At 31.2% G+C, this 16,276-nt stretch overlaps 2 protein-coding genes across 20 annotated transcripts; both read right to left on the bottom strand.

Annotated features, from left to right (window-relative positions):
- Positions 1–1,432: 1,432 nt before the first annotated feature.
- On the bottom strand, positions 1,433–5,888 carry LPXB (lipid-A-disaccharide synthase B). 18 transcript variants are annotated; one of them, XM_090300263.1, is made up of 9 exons: positions 5,512–5,888; positions 4,792–4,891; positions 4,036–4,141; positions 3,722–3,945; positions 3,356–3,434; positions 2,797–3,035; positions 2,187–2,408; positions 1,772–2,048; positions 1,433–1,654 (listed from the first exon to the last, which is right to left on the bottom strand). In XM_090300263.1, exons 1-7 carry the CDS (start codon positions 5,781–5,783, stop codon positions 2,406–2,408), a joined length of 1,023 nt encoding a protein of 340 aa, XP_090156389.1. In that variant the 5' UTR covers positions 5,784–5,888; the 3' UTR covers positions 1,433–1,654; positions 1,772–2,048; positions 2,187–2,405. The 18 variants fall into 18 exon arrangements, with proteins under 18 accessions (XP_090156389.1, XP_090156390.1, XP_090156392.1 ...); XM_090300264.1 differs by having other exon boundaries at positions 1,783–2,048; XM_090300266.1 differs by having other exon boundaries at positions 2,187–2,413; positions 2,797–3,019.
- A 4,544-nt stretch (positions 5,889–10,432) lies between these two features.
- Positions 10,433–15,114, bottom strand: LOC137806236 (transcription factor bHLH30). 2 transcript variants are annotated; one of them, XM_068606240.2, is made up of 4 exons: positions 14,409–14,760; positions 13,541–14,186; positions 11,207–11,705; positions 10,433–10,727 (listed from the first exon to the last, which is right to left on the bottom strand). In XM_068606240.2, the coding sequence occupies exons 2-3, from the start codon at positions 14,132–14,134 to the stop codon at positions 11,217–11,219; spliced, it is 1,083 nt and encodes a 360-aa protein (XP_068462341.1). In that variant the 5' UTR covers positions 14,135–14,186; positions 14,409–14,760; the 3' UTR covers positions 10,433–10,727; positions 11,207–11,216. The 2 variants fall into 2 exon arrangements, with proteins under 2 accessions (XP_068462341.1, XP_068462338.1); XM_068606237.2 differs by lacking the exon at positions 10,433–10,727 and having other exon boundaries at positions 11,012–11,705; positions 14,409–15,114.
- Positions 15,115–16,276: the final 1,162 nt, after the last annotated feature.

Raw genomic sequence — 16,276 nt, 5'->3', positions numbered from 1 at the left:
GTAAAGAAAATGTTGCAAAATTTGTAATATCACAAAAATTAAATAGCATATTTTTATAAGAATAAAATTTAAATAAATAATTATGAATTTACTATACACATTTTATAGAGGTTGTTTTAACATTTACTGTTTTATGTTAATTAATAATTTTGAAAATTGGAAAATAAGGACGGAATTAATGTTATAATATTTGAAAACAAATATAGGAAAAGAAAGGTTGAAGATAAAATTTGTTTTGCTAATGTTGTTTAATATGAAGGTTGTAATTAAATTGAAATTGAACAGTGAAACTATAAATTGACATTTTAATTTTTCGTATTGCGTTTTATAGATTCATTCTCACCTTACTGATAAGTGCTAATATTTACAAAACTTAGATAAAAAAATGTAGTCACTTTTGATCTTAATTGTTATATCAGAATAAAATATTGGATAACTTATGTTAAATATGAGATGATGCATATGATCATTTATATATTCCTACGATTATTTTTTCTGTATGACTTTAATTTATTAAATGCTTAAATTTTGAATTGATGATCGTTTATTTTAACCTTTTCACAAAAGATCATTTTTGGAATAAAAAAACTTATGGGAGTGTCACAAGAACGTAAAGAGATGCAGGAAGAAGCAACCACTAGAAATTACATCGTTGATGATAAAACCCATATAGCTAAAGGGCCACTTTGACTACTACCACTAGTAAAAAATGACCAACAAAGTTGACAGAAGAATATGAAATACCAACTGTTACCCAAGAAGTCTTAGCAGTGTTCAATTTGCTGGATGAAACTTCACAAGTCCTAATCAAATGGATTGGTTTGTCTAATCAAGAGAACACCTGGTAAACTTGGTCGTGGGTTCACCTTGAGGACAAGATGACACTGGTTGAGGGTGTTGATATTTGAACAGGTCTATATGAACAGGGTTCTAAGAGGCTAGTGACTAAGGTGATAGTGCCCTCTTCTAATGAGAGAAAAGAATATGGGCCCAAATGATGATAGCCTAAGAGCTAATGATGAGGGTGAATTAGTGGGGGAGAACATAAGAAATGGTGGAGGAGATAAGGGGGAAATTAATATAGGAGTGGGGGAAGTGACCGAAATTAGTATAGGAGTAGGGGCAGTGGGGATTGCAGAATCATGGGGATAGTTTGAAAAAATGGGAGAGTTGTTTAAGGAAATGAGAACAAATTTGAAGGTCCCAAAAAGTTGTGGAAGAAATATTAAGTGGGCTGGTTAGAGAAACTTTCATGATTGTTGTAAGGAATTCTGCTCCATTTTTTTACTACTTTTATTCTTTGACTGTCTTTGTTCCGCTATAAACAAGAAAGTTTCTTATTGGTTCATCAAAGAATTTCAAATTCTCTATCTTATCCTAGTGTTGGGTAGTATAAGCTGGTACTAACGAGTGCTTAGGAATTGAATGACACTTTTGAATCAACACTACTCGTACTCCTAAATGATAAAATCATTGAGAAGCATACATACTGCAAAATCTAGTAATTGTGGTTGGAGAGTCCAACTTATAATCCTACACTATAATCTCGTACAACCCTTGTGGGACCGGTGTTCCATACCTTACAATTTAATCTTAAAATAATGGCGCCATTTATCGGCTGTGCACGATTCCTTTGACTTGTCCAAAGCGAACACTGCGAATAGAAATGAGATAAAAACAGAAATCAGATAGAAGTCTAATTCCTTGTAAAAAAACTTAACCTTTACAATTCGAGACTGAAGTGTGAAAACCACTGATTATTTTTTCTCACATGACCCATACATAGAGCAGCAGACAGACATCCCTTTGCAGAGAAAAATCCAAAGCCAGAGAATCGCAGGAAGAGATGTCCTTAGATACTAGTCACTGGCCTCCCATGGTTTAATATAGTCCATGCTGCAATTGCACTTGGAGTGTAGTCGGCATAAGATTTCAAATTTTGTTGTGGTAGATTGTGCTTTATTCTCTCTGAAGGCAATATAAGCTTGACAAACTTTTGTGCTGCAATTACTTGTTCTTCTCGACAACCATTATCGTGTATTAAATCACTGTAATATATAATTAAAAAACATGTCAACTATTCCAACAAAAAACACTTCCCTCAGCTAATAAATTCTCAGCTTGAAGCATTTAAATTCTGTTATTTATTTTTCTTCTAATCGAAAGAATTTCAAATTCATTCTTACTTGAGCAACAAGGCTAACTTTGCCGGTTTGCAAGATTGAAAGAGTGCTTCAGGAATAATGGCCTTGTCCAAAAGAATATTGGGAAGTGATATGTACTGTATCTTAGCTTTGTACCGAACATACCATTCTGTCAAAATATGGGCACGATATGCCACAACACAGGGTAATCGTGCAAGCTGCAGCTCCACAGCAACTGTCCCAGATGTGCATAATGCAACTCTACTGGCCTACAACACAGTTCATTTAAATTAGATAGGCACAAAGTGCAGCCTTCGTGAATTATATAGGGGACGAGGAAACAGAAGGAAATGGTCAAACTCGCAATCTAGTAAACAATTTGGAAAGAATCACAGGAGAACATTTTGGAAAATCAACATTTATAATGTCATTGCAAGCTTAGATTCAACTATTATTCCACTTTACTGTTCATTAGAACTCAAGCAAGAGTCTCTAAGCATTCTACAATGGACCATAAGAACAATTTCAAGAATAGATGACTCTATCAGAAGTATAAAACCAATTTTATACTAAGGCTACTGTTATGGTAGAATGAGTTAAAAATTAAATATTTGTTTTGAAAATGGAGGTCTTATGGGACAAGGAGGCTTACACTAAAAGCATCATATCTCAGTTGTGTTGTTCCACCTGGAATCAATATAACTGGCACAGGCCATCTATGAATAGCACCAGCTATGAAATTTTCCACATGCTCATTAGGTGCTACATGAATGACTGTCATCAACTGTGGAACTGAGTCTTTCATCAGCTCCAACGTATCTGAAAAGATGGGAAGCATCCGACGAACTTCTTGCACTCTGCTTCCAGGAAGTAAGCTAATGACAGTGGCTCCTTTTCAAGTTAAAATTGACGTGATGATACAGCAAATTATGGCTTCAAACTTTCAAAGTTAAGCAAAATAGTACAAACAATATCCAGAAAACGGTTTTCATATGACTTTTCTTTTTAAACTATAACTTCTGCTCCAATATCTAGAATTTGGGGAATTATGCTAACGCAAATATCCACCAGAGCAAGAAAGCAAAATTTAAACTAACGAAATGCTAAACATGAGGTCATACAGAGTAACAAAAAGTCAGAAACAATAATTAAGCTAACTTTTCTTGAAGTTAAATATGTGAAGTTCTTGAATTTCATTTTATTAGAAGTACCTGCTGGCACTGCATACTTATTTCGGAAGTCTTCAGCATTTCCTTCAGCCCTCCATTCATGAATTGAGGAATTGTTTCTCTGGAAATATAAACTATGCAAAATTAGGGGAAAACAAATCAAGAAATCTGGACCAAATCAAAATATAATAAGGATGAAGAAGGACAAGTTTTGGTTACTACTTTAATAAGTTTTTGATGGGTCAGGATTATGGAAGAATCAGAAATCCAAAGGTCAAACAAAATTTGGCTTCGTATTGAAGAGATAAAAATAAAAAAAATGACTTAATAATCCATAAAGTCTCTAATAAAGGCATACAAGCTTCACGACAAAGCTAGTAAGAATTGCCAAATATCCCAATCTCATACCAAATTCAATTCCAGAACATCTTCCAGGACCGGATGCCCAACAGCTGTTGCATACAATCCATTCAATCTACATATTTTGTCCTCATTTGGAAGTATGCACAATAGATGATCCACGAATTCTGCTAGTCCTCTGAGTCTTGCTTCACCTCCTTTCCATGCCCAGAATGATGGTGCTACATAGTGAAAGTGTGATGGAAAATCCAACTTTTTCTGACTGTATCTAGCTGCAAAAGGCATTCCCCATTTGTATAAAACATAACTCTAAGACCACAGGTGCAGAAGTTATTCCAGTAAGGAGAGTGGGTTAGTAGTACCTCTAAGCTGTTTCAAGAACCGAAAAGAAAAGCCCTTAGAATCAACAGTTAATACAACATGAGGTTCAAATAGAACAGCTGCTTGAACAGTTTCCTTTAGTTTCACCTGAAAATTAACAGAACCACATGTAATTCACATGTGTAACAGGTAAAAATTCATATACATATGCTTCAAATGTAGTTCAAAATATAGAAAAAAATTATCAGATATCCCTAGAATAATAATAGTTGAAAATGAATCAAGGAACAACAAACATTTTCCATTATAGCTATACATTGTGTAGCATCCATGTTGAAAATGATATAGGAAAGCCACTTCATGGACACTTTGAATGTCTTATCTGTCTTTAACACTACTTTTGTTTTCTAAACTTTTATTACTGTATAAATATAAATGAAAATGTCCCAGTATGTTAACAGCCGTAGCATTTCACTATATCCAGAAATGATTCATTATTGGGGGAAATAAACCAATTCTCTTTTTCTGATTTAACATATGTGACCCTTCGGATTTGAAGCTGATTTTATATGTTACAGTAGTACTGTAGCAGTGATGTGTCCTAATTGCAGTCCGCGCGAGTAACCATTTTTTTCAGGTAGCAACTAGGTAGCGTATTCTACATCGAAAGACTTTAGCTATAGCAAATTGAACAGATTATCCAAACTTAGGTGGAAAACAAATGGAACACTCATAGCTACTGTTCTAGTTTAGAAATCACACACTAATTATAAACATCTCATAAACAAAGCACTCACTCTGATTCTATACAGATGAGGCAAAAGCTCCCAAAGTCCCATTACCGAAATATCCTCCATAGAAAACTGAGATTGCAACCCTTCACTTGCCATCTTAGCCCTGAAATTGATAAAATATTAAATTTATATCTAGGAAGCAAAATTTCATTAGAGAAGTTTTCTTTACTAAAATACACTTGTAGTCTCTCATCTTCTCTTTCTTCTATTTTATCACTCTGGTGACCTAGTTTAAACTTTTTTTACCAGAGTGTCATGAACCCAAAATATTCTTGACTGAAAATCAATTACTAATCTCTCAAAGGACCAAAAAGATCATTTAAAAATACCAACCTCTCTAAAGACATATTTCCAACACACACTGTTCTGAAAATTGAACCTCTGATCACATACTTAAAAGCACAAGATTACAGCACAATCATATCACATAATATTAGTTTACTCTAAGGTCTCCAAACTAATCATTCTCTTAGGTTTTTGTACTATTCATATTAATCTTGGCTGACATAACAAGCATTGTTGCAAATGGCGCTAAAGCATATGGTGTGACATCACTTGTCACCAAATTGACCCCTTATAAACCGATTAAAGAATCATCTTGCAACAACAAAATCATGTAAAAGTTTTCAAACCTAACAAACCATACCCAATCCCACAAAATAAAACGAGACTAAGTGTATTTCAGCTAATACTTTACATAGAATGGAAAAGAAGTTGACATGCCCTCCAACGCCAGCAAAACGAAGAGGAAAAGGGGAGAAAAGTTTAAGCGAAGCCATTAGGCGAGAAGCGATGGAATCTCCAGATACTTCACCGGCAACAAGGAAAACCCTGAGTTCTCCATCTCTGGCAGCCATGTCTATTGGAGCTTTGGATGAAGAAAACGAGAACCATTGCAGAGTCACGATCTTTGGAATTGGGTTTGGATTCCATTTCCTTCTGAATAAAGTTCTTGCTCCCAACGAAATTGGAGGAATCCAATTAGAGAGCATCATGCGGAACGCGTGTTATCTTGCCCTGATGCGCCACCGAACGAGGGACAAGCCAAACGCGGTCGTTTGATGACGGCTCTGCACTGTGTATCGACGGTCAAGGGTCTAATTCTTGCATTTATAATCGAGATTACCTTGTGCCATATAATTTTTTTATAAATTACTTTTAAGGATAATTATTTATTTCACCTATAAGGTATGTAAAGTTAACTTTTATTTTTTAATTTTCGTTTAACTTTTATTTTTGAATATTTTATATATTATTAATTTCAAATTTTCTGCAACTGTTTTATCATTTTTATTTTCTTATCATATTGTTTTTATTATTAGAAGGAAGATTGTTGTCTTTCTCATATTTAAAAATATTTAAAAGAGGAAAATTTCTATTTCGAGCTTTATGAAATTTTTTTGGAAATAAACTATGTAGCACAGATACGGATATGGACACTGACACAACACGGATACGGACACGAAGATACATATAATCTCTAAAATGTAGAATACGGGGACACAGATCTATATATTATATAATTTTAAATTATATAAATTGAAAATAAATATTTATGTGCTAAAGTATATTTGAGATTCTTTTAGGAGTATGAAGATATTTTTCATGACGGGTTCAAAAGAATTTGTTCCTTATTTTTATAATCATAATAAAAATTTATACAATAAATTTGAGTTTTTAAAAAATTATTGTATTTATATTTTTTAAAATTGTGTTAGAATTGTGCAAAAATATTAAAAAATCCAATAAATATTTTTTAAATTGAACACTTCACTGATAAGTGTCTGAGCCTCATAGTAAATAAACTATAAACTCTCGGTTGTTCAAAATTTAAGAAAGATTCACCAGAAAAAAAATTCCTTATTGTTATTAACAATTTCTTGATGAATAATATAAAAAATAATTAAGTATTGAGTGAGTAGTCTTTATAATATTGATTGATGTATATGTAAAAACTTTTGGATCTTCAATAATAAAGCTAAGTAAAAAAAAAACATATTTCACATTTATTTAAATAATGACTTTTAATTTGCAGTGAAATATTCGACAATTGCTAATTATAAGTAATTAACAACTATATTTAATTTTAATATAGATGATAATCATCATTACATGTTAGTTTGAGTTTTATTCGTGAGATTTTGTTTAAGAGTTTCTTAAATATTTTAGAATATGTAATGATGATTTTTGAAGGGTTCATAAAGAGATTAACCTTGGTTTGATAACAATGATTACACATTAAACTTTATTTAAAAAGATATAATCTTACCTATGTGTATGAATACTTTCTCAACAAACTCTACACCATTTTTTTTTTAACTTTGAATGTAAGATATTGATGTTGAGATCCTAGATGATCTCAATCCTCTAAGTCCCTTCAGATGGTATAATACCGACAAATTATTTATGGGTTTTGATGATAACAAATAGTCTATATGATTTACTTGTTTGACTGTGAATATTTTGTATGAAAAATCTAACGTGTGTTTTGTGACAATTAGAGGGTTTATAGACCATCAAGTGGTATCATCAAGTTTCATGATAGATGGTCTAATAGACCTTAAGTGTTCTTAATCTAAATTCAAATAATAATAAGTCATGACAATCAAATGATTTCTAAATATAAATCAAATGTTTAAAACATAATCTTTAAAGTCTATAATTCTAAGTTTGGAAATGTTGTATGACAAATAGTCAAATAATTACATTCTTAAAGAAACAAACTTATATGGGTGTTTATATTTAATTGTGATTAGTTGTCATATATGCAAATATTATTTGAACTGTTTCTATAACATAACATAGAGACAAAAGCACACATTGAAGACTCTTATAAGACCTTTCTATATCAAGGTTTTAATCAAAACGACGTAGATGAAGATTCTCATAAAAAAATCATATGAAGATAAAGCAAAGATCATGTCTTAACTAAAGAAGAGTTGCAACACTCATATTACAAGTCTATATAATGACTCAAGATGAAGATGAAGAACACATAATTACATTATACAATTATTTCTATCTTCTAGTGATCTTATAGTGTTATTTGTGGGTGAGAAAAAACCTTTGCAATTCTTCACTTTGTGAAGTAAACCTAGTGAATTTAAATTATGCCCTCTCTAAAACGATCTAACCAGGAGTGATTTGTATAATCATGACAATTAGGAGTGTTTTGTGTACTCCTTGTAATCAATTTATTATTTAGTGGAACCTTTTAAGCAATTCACTTAAGAGAGAACTAGATGTAACTCATGAGTTTTGGTGAATCAGTATAAAATTTGTTGCGTTGTTTGTTATGCTTATACACCAGACGATCTAGCCTAGTTCTCTACAAGAAGAATCTAGATTTTATTCAACCCCTCTTCTAGAGTCAGTTGTTCTAGTAATTAAGTCTCGAATTTTATTGCACATCTTTATTTTTCACATTATTTCTCAAACTAATTTCTTACATAATATATATATATATATATATATATATTAATATATTTTTTAAACAATTTACTTTAATTATGATTATATGATTTAAAAGTCACATGATGTCCTGTTAAATATTTGACTGAATTATCTGAATTTCTGATTAAAAGTCAGAACCTTTACATTAGTTTATCGGAAACAAATTCTATAATTTACACTAGCTGGTAATCAAAAGATTTTCTAACATTATTATGGATTTAATGCATTAAAAAAATTATTAAATAAAAATCAATTATTATATTAGTTAAATTAAATATTATTATAAAAATTAAAACAATTATTAATATTTAAAGTAATTTCTATTATTAATAAAAAAATTAAATTAGTATCTAATAACTAACAAAGTTCTAACTACTAACTTTAAAATTAAGTGATAGTTAAAATTTTGATAATTAATTACATACTAATTTCGAAAGTAGTTTATAAATTTTATAAATAAATAAAAAATTAAATATCAATAACTTTTTAGTTTCTACAATACTATCTAATTTAGTAAATATAATAATTAATTATTTTTTATCTTTAAAATTTATTTTTATTTAATAATTTTTTTTTAGTGGGATATAATGTGTCTCTTAAAATAATTTCCCAACATTTCATAAATTTAAATCTCCTTAATATAAAAAAAATAAAAATTAAATTTCTTATCACTAAGTGAATTCAATTTGATTGATTAGTGTAAAGTTATAATGTTACCGTGTTAAAATTTTATAAATAAAAATATTAAAAAATGTTATCTATTAACTCTTTGCCATTAAATTAAAATTTTCTTCTTAAAAAATATTAGATGAGTATTTCAAATGAGACCATTATTTATCTACTATAGAAAACTGATCTCCCCACTAAAGAAAATTTTAATGTCTATTTTTTATTATAATAGAACACATCTTTCAAGCATAAACTTAACAAATTTATGTTTTTTAAATCTTAAACCACTTGTAACTTATATTTTAGAGTTAAAAGGATAAAAATTATATTAAAACTTATGGTGTAAACTAACTCACTAAAAAATGTAATAAAATGATCGAATGTAATATTTAACATTTTTATGATTCAAATATAGTGTAAAGTAGCTAGTTTTCATTCACTATAATCAAACCCTCTCAAAACAATTAATAATTTAATAAAAATTATAGAGGTCAGATATTGAAGTATAAAAATATAGAATGATAGAATTATACAATTACAAATAAAAGTCTATACTGATCTAATTTATTATTGTACAATGAATTAGTTAAAAAATGTGAGCATGCAACTTTCTTTTAAGGTTATTGCTTGAAAAAATAACTGAATATTAAACCATTGTGTCACCAAATATATTTCTATGTTTACTTTAAGTTTAAAATAATTATTATAAAGATATTTAGAGATATAAAAATATTGTAAGTAATTTTTATTTATTTTGGTTCTCCAAGAATTAAAAGAGGAGATTTTAGAATAATTTATGTATAATAACAATAATAATTTATTTTTAATTTAAATAAAATTATCGAATAAAAAAATCAGTAATTATAAAGAAATATCACTTTAATTACTAAAAAACACACACACACATATATATATATATATATATATATATACACACACGTGTGTGTAACTGTATAATTCTTTTGAAATTGTTTTTTAAATACATATTTTTTATTATTTTGTTTTTTAAACTCAACTAACTTGATTTTATTAATTTATTGTAGAAAAAAATATTCATAATAAAAGTATAAAATTATTAAATTTATTTATTTGATAACTATTTTTATGAGCAAGTTTTAAAATTTTAAGAATTTTTTTATTTATTTTAATAATTATTATAATAGTTAAATTTTAATTTTTATTATTATAAAAAAGTAGACAAATATATGTGTTTCTATTAGTATATATAAATAAAAAAATTATATTAATTTAAGTTTTAATAAATATTGAATTTAATCATTATATTCTTATATTATTTATACAATAAAATTTAATGAAATAGTTAATATTTTAGTAGATTTTAAAAATAATATATTAAATGTCTTTTCATTTATAGAATCTATAAAAATGAGAAATGAAATAATTTTATATTAGTATAAAAATTAATGTATATAATCTATGTGATTTAAATTTGTAATTAACTTCATGAAGAATTTGGTGATGTGAAGTGAATCCTCCCATGCAGTTTGTACTGATAGTGATGATGGCATGGACAAATACAGTGTCTCCTTTTTCTGAAGTCTGAATATAGAGAGTGAAGACAAGAAAACAAACAAACATGTTGTACAAACACTTCATAGTAAAACAATGACAGCTCCTTGCAGTTGCTGCACCACACATAGTATGTGTATGTTTGAATTTAATGCAGATGCCATTTTCCTTCCCACAGAGCAATAAATGCCTCGTTTTCCATGTTAGGGTTCAATATAAGGTTTCTGTTCCCACGAAAAAGATCCTTCTCTGTTCCTTTCCCTAACCAACTCCACCCTCTTGTCTCTCTTTGGATTCAGCACAAGCAAACAAGTACATGTACAAAACCACATTATACCATTACCTCATTGCTTCATCATCACATGCAGAATAATACATAAAATAATAATAATATACAAAGATATTTATGTGAGACAGTGAAAGTATATATTATATCTCTTTATTTAATGAATTGGATCGTGTTTATTGCTCCAACTTAGTTCTTAGAATTCCACTTTTCTTTTTTAAAAATACCATGTTGTTTGAAAGAGAAAAGTATTTATGAACTTGGTTAGGTTATAGAGATTCAGAATGATGAAAACCTCTTTTAAGTTAACAAAAACCAAATATGTTTGAGTCGAAAATGGAAGAAGATTCTAGTTTAGTATTAAAGAATTAGAGTGAGCATGATCCTTCTTTTTCTCCAGAGACAACATGTTTTGACATCAAAACCTTAGAGACAACATGTTTTGACATCAAAACCTTAGTAACAAAAGTGTGGTGTTACCTAGGAACAATTATAAAGATCTTTGTTCAAGGAAATTGATGTTGTTAGTCCTTTGGCGCTTAACATTCGCAGAAGCTGATTCATCACCAGCAGCAGTCTTCTCCATCACTGCCTTGAGTGTTTCTTGTATTGAGGTAATACAATATTGTCGTTGCTGCTGCTGTTGCTGCATGCTTTGTTCTTCATTGGTGTTTGGAGTTCCTTCGTCTCCAGCAATGACTAACACGTTCTTCACACGCCCACCAACCGAGGTTATCTCAGCCTTGAGGGTTCTGAGCTTCAAGGCCTTCAACGTTTTGATGAGGTCTGGTAAGAGATCTGACCTATCTTCACAGCACATTGAGGCTTTGATCACAAACTTTCCATCCTCGTTAGCTGCATCTACTGTCAACTCGTCTGCCTCGGTTGGCACTGCACTGGTTTCCGCTATGTGGGAGGTTTGGCGCTTCAGCTCCTTCACGTGCTGAATCACTTCCGCTAGCAGCGAAGCTTTATCTGTCTGCAAAAACAACATCATAAAACTTGTCAAAACAACATGCAACTGCACAAAGCAATAACACATATTTTGTTGCTCGCAATCCTTATACAGAACAATAAACCATGAAATATTAGTGACATCATATGATTTCATTTCCAAATTGTTGTAAAGTTATAATAAAGAAGTCTTTTTATTGACAAGAAAAAATGCTGCAGACACTCATCAGCATAAATTTATTCTGATGCATTCTTAAGATAAAGAATTACATAGACGTAATTATTAAGAGTCTTACTAACATCTACTTTTCTGATGCATGAAACTTATTTTAACTGGTTTTTTTGGTTAAAAATCAGAGCTAAAGTGTATAGAAAATTGTGGTTATGATAAAGTATATAATGGTAACAACATATTTTAGTTTTGTTATGAGAAAGAAAAGATATAACAAATGTAGTTTACTTTAGGAGTGTTCCAATTCTCTTATAAAACAAAAAAGACATACACTTGAAGAAAACTTAGACTGCCTAGTATGTCATAACTAGCTAAAAAAACAACTTAAAATTCAAAATCCAACTCCATTACCCTATCAACCACTATTGATTACATACCTACTTTAGTAACAATGTTTTAAAGAGAGGTATTAGTACTAACATTCTGTGATGATTGATAAGAAAGGTTGGAAGTTGTGCATTGTTTGTTTGAAATGAGGTTGAGGGGGTTGTGTGGAAGTTGGTAGGTAGGGGTGTAGCTTGATGATGATTATGAAATGGAAGTAGTGGGGGTATTATTTTGAATGGTGGAAGTGGCATGCAGCATGTGTAGATAGAGAGAAAGATGAGATAGATAGGTATATAGAATAGTGTGTGGATGCATGTGTGTGTGACTGAAAAGGGTGCTACTTTGTCTCTCTGCCTTTATTTCTTTTTCATTATCGACCTGAGTTTGACTCATCAACAATGTCCGGCAACAATTTTCCATCTCTACCTTTTTCAACTGCTGCTTGGTTCCTCTTTATGCCATCAACAACCCCACCTTATTGCTAATACCTTTCTTTCATCTTTAATCACTTTTTCTGCTAATAAACTCCTTGGAACTACCACACATGTCATACAAAAACAAAACATATATGCAATGCTTCTTCTTTCAAACTTGTCTTTTGTTAATTAAAAATCATTATTATGTAAGTATTACAAAGAAAATGTTGCTATCACTCCTCCTTTAGTCAAAAGAAGAACTGGGAAAGCCAAAGAAAGAAGCTTAGTAAGAGAAACAAACAAGACCGTTTGCATGCACCCTATTTGCTACATGTGATTTTGGTTAGTTTTACGTTAACCACAAAGTATTCTCTTAATTCAAAGAAAGACTTACAACCAACCATTCTCTTTGTTTAAAAACCTGAATCAAGAAAACACAAAAATAAAAGGCACCATGTTGAAAATTCTCCTATTTTATAAACAAAGCCATGTTAGGGTGATCTCATAAGAGGTTTTCTGTTGTCTTTTTTAATTAGGAATAACATGATTAATCACAAAATCGCAATAATGTTTGAAAATATGGGTTCGGATACAATTTTAGTGCATGTGTTATGGAGAAAAAACTATTTTTTTTCCTATAAAATAAGTGAATCAAATATGCACTTACATATGTGATTTATGTGAGCAAATAGTTTATGCATGATGCTGTGTGAAAGGTCTTAGAAGGTGAAACAATCACATTATATATAATAAATTTGTTTATTGTATGATAACTATTTTAGAATCTATATTAGTTAATTAACAATGGTTTATTAATTAATTGTAATGAAGATTTTATATATTGAAACTATAGATAAATTAAACTCATTATATATATATACTTACTTTGGTAGTGTTGGGAAGTAAACTACGAAGCTTGGCAAGATGGTTGTTGATTCTCTCTCTACGTCTTCTTTCTGCTTCACTGTGACTCTTTGATGCAGCAAGAGCCTTGGCCTCCATGATTTCTTGAGCAGTCATTTTTCCTAGCTCGGCTTGGAGTCCAAAGGGTGCTGCTGAACCGGGTTGAACCATGGGTCCAAGGGTGTCAGAAATGATCCTTAGATGGTGGTGATCAGAAGAAGGGTATGCAAATTGAAGAGAAGGGACCCTTCTGCTGAAGAAGCTTGAATAGGGTGAAGGTGTGGGAGGAACTATGAAGGCTTGGTCATGATGGTCTCGGACCGGGTTGGTGTTGTTGTTGTAGTGAACCGGACCCGGGTTGAACGAGTGAACCGGAGGCATGGACCATGGTTGCATAGTAATTTCAGGGAACATTAACCCTCTTGAACCCCCGAAGATGTCAGTGTTTTGTTGCTGCTGCTGCTGCTGCATCTGTTCTTGAAAAAGAAGGTGCTCTTGGTAGGTTTGAATGTTGTTGTTATTGTTGTTGATTGGTTGAGAAGAACTCTGTCCTTGATCATCTAATTCCTTTTTCATCTCCCTCTCTATGATATGTGTAGTTTTGAGATGTGTAATCCAAACTCCAAAGCTTTATATGTGATGGAGTCAAAAGAGAGCTCAAATGTCAGAAAGGTTAGGGTATTTTCTGTTTTGACTACAAAAAAGGGAGCTAGAAGAGCTGAAAGGCAAAAGGGTATCCAGAAGAATATTTCATATCTGTTTTCATTTGCACAAGGAATAAAAATGAAATGGGCAATGACAAGGAGAAATAGCAAGAAGGAACTATAACTAAACTATAAAAGACACAAACCTGAATTCCTTTGATGCAAAATGACTGACTGTGGTTCTGTCTTGTGATTGTATCACATGTTGTCTTTGTCTTGTGGGGGTGGTGAAAGAAAAGGGCAAAGGGTTTTGAAGCTTTAATTCTGTGTCCCCTCTCTCTCAAATCTCTTTCACTTGGTAGGTTTATACTTGTGCCAAGTATATGTTATAATGACCCCTTTTATCCTTTACCTTCAATAGAGCTTTGTGTCTTTTTGGACTTATTTTTGCTCTTCACTCTAAAATATATAGAGCCTGTTTGAGTACTGCTACTCCCCTTTCCTTTCTTCTTACGGCATCAACTTTATCTATATCATTCCATGTAGCTTTCAGGGCTGTCTCTCCAGTGACATCTTTCTAACACACCAAAAAATACAATATAATGCTTTATAGCCATAAAATCTATACTATAATCTCATAAAGTAACACTAATTTTTTGTTGCTTCTCATTGGTTCAAAGTGTATAATTGCACTATCTGTGTGTGTGAGAAAGAGATGGGAAACACAAGCAAGAACAACAGAGTGAACACAACACAGTTTGTCGACCGACCAAGGACCAGAAAGGCTGAATACTTATCATCATGATAAAAAAAGCTTAGCTTAACCTTTTCTCTCTTTCCATTTCTTTAATTTTCACTTACTACTTCATTTTTATAACATATATTTATCTAATAATGATATGTTCAGAACCTGTTCCAATTGTGAATATATCAGTTCTGATATTTATTACATTTTTCCCTCTTTTGGGGGGTGATTTTTATAGTTTGCACTTTCCCTTTTGGCGTTTGCATTCCTTGGTGAAGCCCCACGTTGTTCCATAGTCTTTACCTATGTGACTATGTCCACGCCACCCTTTCTTTCTGCTTCCCAAAGACCATGTAATGATTGTGTCTTGGAACACACTCTACCCCTCTCTTCTCTCTCCTTGCTTCTCCTAATAAGTGTCTTGGTTTCAGTTGAAACTAGGTGTGTAGTGTGTATGTTTATGCATATTTATATTTGTGGTTCTCATTACCCTATCCTTTTGGGGCTATATAGGAAACTTGTGCATATTCATGATCTTTATTTTTCTAGTAGTGGAGTGAAGGTGGTCCACGACTAAGGACAGCACAGGAACATAAAATAAAGCATAGTTTTTAGGTTAATGCTTCCAATTTCTTTTGCCTTTTGATGTGGAAACTTGCAATAGGAGACTAGTGGATCACCATTACCTTCATTTTACGTGGGCATGCAGTAATGTGTTTCTTCAACATCGATAACCAAACTTCATGTTTAATCTCAATTCAGTTTAGGATCAGGGCATTATAATCATAGCAACTCATCATTTTCAACATGAACTATGCTGAAAATATTCGTATTATTCATATTATTTCATCCAGGTTTTTTATCAGCAAAAAATAATAAATAGAATAAAAATATTTCAAGAATACTTCAATTCTTATATAAACATCGTTCGTCTAAGTTCCTTATCTAAACAGAAACATATGAAACACACAAACAGAATTAACATCTTAAAAGAACTCCTGTAAAACTCCATCTCGCAAAAAATTATCTAGCAATTTGACATATTTCATGCATACAGAGGCTCAAGACACCAATCGGAATACAAAAAACTTACTCCGTAGATTTTGGATAGCACACATGACCATACCTTCAGCTGCACCATTGTGAAAATTTTAATGTGGTCTATCATACCGTTTTTTGAAATTTTCATATTCCTATGATTCCACAACTCGGCTACCATAACTCGGCTACCATTGCTACCCGGACACAATCTCACATTTAATTAACAATTTTATTCACTCCACTAATATTAAAATTTAAAAAATGCGTTTTTGGCTCTAATGGCTCACT

The sequence above is a fragment of the Phaseolus vulgaris genome, chromosome 3 (assembly GCF_051622355.1).
Source record: "Phaseolus vulgaris cultivar YP4 chromosome 3, ASM5162235v1, whole genome shotgun sequence".
Lineage (NCBI taxonomy): Eukaryota > Viridiplantae > Streptophyta > Magnoliopsida > Fabales > Fabaceae > Phaseolus > Phaseolus vulgaris.
Note: the sequence above shows the minus strand (reverse complement) of the source record. Positions and strands in the feature narration are given on the sequence as shown.